This window comes from Hylaeus volcanicus, chromosome 6, assembly GCF_026283585.1.
Source record: "Hylaeus volcanicus isolate JK05 chromosome 6, UHH_iyHylVolc1.0_haploid, whole genome shotgun sequence".
Taxonomy (NCBI): domain Eukaryota; kingdom Metazoa; phylum Arthropoda; class Insecta; order Hymenoptera; family Colletidae; genus Hylaeus; species Hylaeus volcanicus.
The window spans coordinates 1,049,374-1,056,282 of record NC_071981.1 but is presented as its reverse complement, the minus strand read 5'-3'; the positions used below and the strand labels follow the sequence as shown (position 1 = coordinate 1,056,282).

The window sequence follows — 6,909 nt, the reverse complement described above, 5'->3', positions numbered from 1 at the left end:
CAAATAAGTGTTTTATTATAAATATACACAAGTGTAGAGTTTATTTACATATATACATATAATGAAACACTGATCGAACACCCCCCTCGCCTAATACTTGAACGATCTATCCGAGAATAATTCCTCAGCTCAACGACCGCAGTGAATCGAGGAAAACGCGCTACGAATTTCATAAAGGCACCCGGTTCCGATATACGCAGCGAGAAAAATGTCCGAAATCCGCCACCCCCTATCGGATCACCGACGTTTATAGCGATCGTCGAATGTCTCCGCGCCGGGTGAACAATTATAGAAGTACGTGACGTCCGACGGCTCTGTTTCTACGCCAAAAGTCGCTCCCCCAGCGAAGCTCCCTTTTCCAACCCCTTGCGTTTATGGGTGGCGGCACTTCTAACCCCCAGCAATGGGGGATCGTTAAACGTATGTTCCCGGGGAAGAAGATCTTCTCACCCTCGTAAATTATTCCCGGCTGCATCCTTCCGCGAGTCGGTGAAAGAGAGACGAGGCAGGGAGGAGAAATGCAATCCCTCTCGGCAGACGGGAACACGTCGAAACAGCGGAGGATCTCTCGAGAAGTTTTCGCTGTTAGACGTTTCGGAAGGGTTCGTCGTTTCGTTTCACGGCCGCCTGCCGTGTACGCAGCTCCCCCATTAATTGAATATCACGTTTCATCGCTGTTCTCATCAGCCGTTTAATCCTGATCGACGTGTTTTCCGAAAATTGGGGGCGAGAGCGTCGCTGGATGCTTGGAGCAATTTCTACTACTCGAATTCCTGTGCACGTGAATTTATTTTCAGTTTTGAACGCTTTATAATTTTATTTTTAAGTCGTGATCAGGAAGATGTAACTAGAACTCTCTAAATGAGTACGTATACAGTCAGTCCCGTAAATATGGGGCGGCTGGCTAGCGCGGGCCTATACTACTGCGGCCGCCTAGCGCGTACGCTACTGATAATATCTCCTTAACGAAGCCTCGGACAACATTTTCATTATGCGCATTACGTATTTAATATATTTGTAATAATTGAGAAGTGTACTGCAATAAGGAGGTAGCTCCATTTCTTCAAATTTCCCTCCTTATTGCTCCTCCAAAAAAAGGAATGTTTTAAATCCGTGATTATGTTCTTACCTTAAAATCATAAAAAAAAATGGAGTTACCTCCTGATTCTAGCACTCCCCTCAATTATAATCCACCGAATTAATTTGTCCATCCTAAACAAAGTGATATACAAAGTTTCAATTAAGAGTGAAGTATCTGTATTAAATAACATTCCATCCTAGAATTATAAAATTAAATGATTCTATCCTGTTTGAACTAACAGGAAGTAATTAAAATTAGACGAATTTGTCTTTTCGTCGCGTACGGTATTACGCAATTCCATTTGAGACGTTAACGAACATAACGTCACCGATACACGATTTAACAGCTCTCGTCTATGGTTTGAGGTATAATGATGTTTGCGTTACCACAATTTCGTCAATGCTAATACACACCGAAAATTGGATACGCGCTGCTCGACGATACGATTATTAGATCGCCACAGGTGCGCCGATAGATCAATGGGAATGTTATTACACGACTGTTAACAGATTTGACAGATCTATATTCTCGTCAAACATTGTTTCACCGTGATCGTTTCAGCAATACCCTTGTAAATCCACACCACTGCAGGGGGCGAATAATCTTGAAATTCTATTCGTCACAAAGCGTCCGTACGCGATCGACCACGTCACAGGAAATTTCATTTCGGCCGATTCGTAGCAGTTCGTCGATACTTCCGTCTCATTTATTCGGTAGTCGTCGTCTTTCGTGTAGGGAACAGCTGAGACAATGTAATTATTTAATATAAAACGCTGAGAAATGCGACGAAATAATGTACATTGTTTGAAATTCCCTTTGTAATATAAATTCAAATGAAGATTGTGGAATGCATAAATAGAGATGTAGCTTTGTAAAATTAATAAGAAAGAATAGCTAAATAATAATCGTCAGTAATGTTACAAAGCGACAGAGAGGATCGATTGACGTAAAAATAATGCACACCAGCATTCTAGAAATCCAAGCGCAATTGAAAAAGAAAATTATAGTATCAAAAGCAAAGTATTCGGTAGCTATTGAATTCTACTTTCTCATGCTTTAATATTCCATAGCTTTGATTGCATGAAAATAATTAATAGCGTTCTAAAGAATCAAGTGCAATTGAAAAAGAAAATTACAGTATCAAAAGCAAAGTGTCCACTAGCTACTGAATTCTACTTTCTCATGCTTTAATTTTTCATATCTTTGGTTGCATGAAAATAATTCATAGCGTTCTAAAGAATCAAGTGCAATTGAAAAAGAAAATTATAGCATCAAAAGCAAAGTGTCCATTAGCTACTGAATTCCACTTTCTCATGCTTTAATATTTCATAGCTTTGATTGCCTAAAAGTAATTCATAGCATTCTAAATAATCAAGTGCAATTGAAAAAGAAAATTATACTATCAAAAGCAAAGTGTCTTGAATTCTACTTACTCCAGCTTAAATTTTTCATAGCTTCGGTTGCCTGTATGGACGTGTATGCACCTTTTACTGAGATTCTGGTTTCCTGTTTTGAAAAGGAATCCCCAAAACGAAAGAGGTACTGAGGTCGAGCTTAGTCGTCGGTCCCTGAATTTTCGTCGAGATTCCGACGGATGCTCACTCGCTGTCATTTTGGTTTCAGGTGTCCTGGATACGTAAAAGGGATTTACACATACTCACCTCGTCCATCTACGCGTACACGGGAGACGAAAGATTTTCCGTGAAGCACCCGGAAACATCCAACGAATGGACGTTGAAGATCGCTTACGTCCAGGAACGTGACGCCGGGGTTTACGAATGCCAGGTTAACACCGAGCCCAAAATGAATTTAGCCTTCGTGTTGAGAGTCGAAGGTAATGCTGATGTTGCGCGACTATCATCGTAGCGGTGAACCCTTTCGCGGCCGACGCGCTGAAACCACGTTCCAACACATTCGTTACTGTCTATTGATATTCCATTGCAAATCAGTACCGATGATATTAATTTTCACTGTTAAAAAGTATCGAGGGAAGATCGAGATCGAAATAATTTCTAGTGGGACAATTGTTCCAATTTTTCAGAAGCTTTCAGGATATTTAGAAGACAAACTTCACAAGTGTAAATTTATAAAGTGAATTTTGAAAAGAACAAGAGAAGCTTTCGAACTTAAAAATTTTGATTTAAATGAAACTTTGTGTAAAGTATATTGAAGTATATAAAGAAGAATTTATTTTTCTTATAATCTCTCTTATAATCTTTTAATGTAACATTCATTCTTATATCTAAAAGTCTCGTTACAAGTGCGAATTTATAAAGTGAATTTTGAAAGGAACAAGAGAAGCTTTCGGACCTGAAAATCCTGATTAAAGCTGGTTCGATAAAAAGTAACAGTTCAGATCTTTTCATAACTGTGAAAACTTAAAATTTACATCTCAGTACGCACCCGTGTGTAACATTGTTTTAATTTACCATTTAGTTTGCTAGATATCACTCGAATTTCGTGATTTTTGAAACTTCGACGACATTCGGTCAAGAGCGATATACATTTCGCGAACCGTTCACGGATCGCGGAAGGGTTAACCGAGAACATTCCAAAAGTCCCAGTACCAGTGTAAATATCATGCGTAATGGAGTTAGATGAGAAAGACATTCCCAAACGCTTGCGTACGTGTCTACCGTTCGAACGATCAGGAGAGACACTTCCGGTACCCTGACTACGCACCAGCATGCGAGAAATGACTGACGCTTACCGCCTTGCATGCCTGTCACCGTGATACGTACAGATTCTTTGAGACGACGCCCGACGGTGTTCTTTTTCTCTCAGCCCAACTTGCATTCGCTACCCACCGTGAGAAACGTTTGATGAACGCACCTGCACACCGTTGATTCCGTCTCCCTGGCACTTCTGTCGCGCAATTAATTCGCCTAATTGATTGCCCTGTCAACGTTGGCCGCGCGCTGCAACGATACTTCCGATTACAGCGGCGGCGACGTTGCAGTGTCAATTAAAAGTACTCGTGAATTATCGAGCATCGTCCTGTTCGCTCGTTAAGGAGGCTCCCTCACCTCGCTCTAGGAAAATCGATTACTCTGTAGTTCCTTCAAGGCGTAGATGCCGAGAGTATGTTGCGAAATAATTACAGTCGGACCTGTTTTTGTGCGGTAGGGACCGAATACAAAAAAAGGAAGATACGAAATATTTAGAAATTTCATAAATAGATATGGGAAATAATTTTTCATGCTGTATTGAAGATAAATTCTTTTTTATGGAGTAGAATGGGACCGCATAAAAAAAGTCTTACTTAGAAATATTCATTTTAAAGAAGCACTTATGCCTACGAATAAAATAAAATTCGTGAGAAACTATGACTAAATAGAAGAAATAATTAATTTAAATTTAATCTCACTTAAAAATTAATCTTAATTTTTACATGACACTCAATCGTCTCTTCGTTCTCCTTTATTAAATTCAAATGTGCGATATCATATTATTTTCATATACCGCATAAGAAAAATTAGCATAAAACAAGACCGCGCAAAAACAGGTTTGACCATAGATTGAAACTTGAATTAAAGGTTAATCGATAGTAAAAGTCGACCTCCGCATGTATGATGCACGCGTACGACACGTTGGCTGCCATTCGAGGGATATTTTTGACCTCCTGCTTGGATCGTAGCGCGGAGAATAGAATTCATCCAGGATATTACGTAGTATTTCTAGAAATAACAATTTCATTCAATAGTTAGCGAGTATTTGAGAAATTCGTGAAAATTGGAATTTCGGTCATTTATTTGACGAAAGATTTATTTCAGCACTGGGTTGTAACTTTGTTTTTTTCAACGTGTCCTCGGTCGCCGTACAATGTATCGCTGGGCGCTAACGAGTCCCTATTATTCGACGCTGCAAATATTTATCGATCTCAGCGATTACACGTTATCGTTATTAATCGCGCGCGCGGTAACCTGTAACGAATAACAATACACGCGGGTTCAAGCGGAGTTCTATCGCAAATAACCGCGGCGGACGATAACGCTCTCTGTATCGTATCGGTGTTTCGGTAATTTAATAATGAATTCTATCGTTTCTACCTATAGCGGCGATTTAACGGCGGTGTTATTCGGCGATTTTACCGAACCGCTCATAATTTTGCGCCTTTGGTCTTGCGCGCGTCGAATCTTCTTTTCACGGTCGAACGAGCGATTGTTTCGACAAAATTTGTCTGACAACTAAACGAGCCGCTGCACAAATCGATTATCTCCACTTTTTGAACATTTTTAAATTTCAACATCGAAGCACTTGGTATAGTCGTAACTTTTTATATTTACAACTTTCCTTAATAACAGAGATAAACGCTGTTTATTATTTTTATTTTTTATATTCTGAAGAGAATTTGAAAAAACAATGTAAATTATTTCATCGTATTTCTCAACTTTGAAAAACCCTTTTAATATTCAAATCGAACAGGAATCTTGAAATTTACGAACTGTTTCGTGTCTCGACCATTTTTCCAGATTTTTCCAATTTTTCTTTTACAGAAAATTCAACCTGAAACATTATTTCAAAACCAAATCGTACAAAATCTTTTATGTAAATTATTCATCCCAACCCTGCTACATTCATCACGTAAATAAAGTAATTTCAAGCCTCTGCTGCACACGAGATGGAACAATTAACCGTCGTTTACGTATCCGGTGATTTCTTTAAACGGCATCAAGCAAATTGTTACTCCGATTCGCGAGATTTCGTAGCCTCGCGTGCACGAGCAGTGCTGTTCATTAATTATGCTCGTATAGCCTCGTGTACCAGTCCTTATCGCGAACAGCGTGCGTAATAGTAATTGCTCGTCAGTTAACTGGAATCGATATTTTCGGCGCGATGAAAACCGAGTGCGATACAGTCAGTCGCCTGGCGGAGAATTGAATCTCTAATGCGGTCGAAATATTCGGACACAAGAGCTTCAATGAAATACCATTCCGCACGTAATTGAATTCGAAGACCTTTGAATGTGAGACCGGGGGAAAAAGGGAGCTTTAAGTATGATCTCTGGCGCTGGATTTTCTTAGAGAATAAATGTATCTAATGAATAAGGAAACGTTGCCTCGCGCGAACGCAAAGAAACCGTCAGTACTTTCGGAGATTGCGAGTCTCGCTTGTCTGAAGTTCGTATGGAGATTGTACGTATCAATTTTCAATGCTCGGATAATTTACATAACATTCGAGCGATGAAATCTTGGAGGAATTACGGGAGATCCGTGCAGTGGAGTGGCTAGCAATTACAGGGGGTGTTTTGTACAAATATCTGGAAAAAATGGATGAGTGAGACTGGGATGGGTTCGTAAAATTCGAGAGATTCTTATTTGATTTTATTATAATATTAAAAGGATTTGTCGTAGAAGACTTTATCACTCTGATTTGAATAAAAGATTAAATGATATATCATTGTTCACATTTAATTTTGAAGGTGTGCACTTTTATTTGAAAGTACAAAATTGTATATATTTAATTACATTAATTCTTTTAAGATTAATTTAATTATATAGTATGAATTTTTTAAATGATGTCATTGTTCACGTTTAATTTTAATCATGTGCACTTTCATTTGAAATTTAAAAATCGTATCTATTTCATTAGATTCATTCTTTTAACATTAATTTATTTATATAATATGAATTTTTTAAATGATATCATTGTTTACGTTTAATTTTAATCATGTGCACTTTCATTTGAAATTAAAAAATTGTATATATTTCATTATACAGGGTGTCCCAAAAGTCGGGGAGGAGCCGGAAATGGGGGGTAGCTGAGACGATTCTGAACAATAATTTCCTTTGCAAAAATGTCGGATGGGGCTTCGTTAAGGAGATATT

General features: G+C 38.6%; 1 protein-coding gene across 3 annotated transcripts in view; it reads left to right on the top strand.

Annotated features, from left to right (window-relative positions):
* Positions 1-6,909, top strand: part of LOC128877866 (zwei Ig domain protein zig-8-like) — a 458,647-nt gene that overhangs the window by 221,448 nt on the left and 230,290 nt on the right. For all 3 annotated transcript variants that reach the window (XM_054125478.1, XM_054125477.1, XM_054125480.1), the window contains exon 4: positions 2,705-2,915. In XM_054125478.1, coding sequence (XP_053981453.1) covers positions 2,705-2,915 — 211 coding nt within the window. The remainder of the gene's footprint in view (positions 1-2,704; positions 2,916-6,909) is intronic.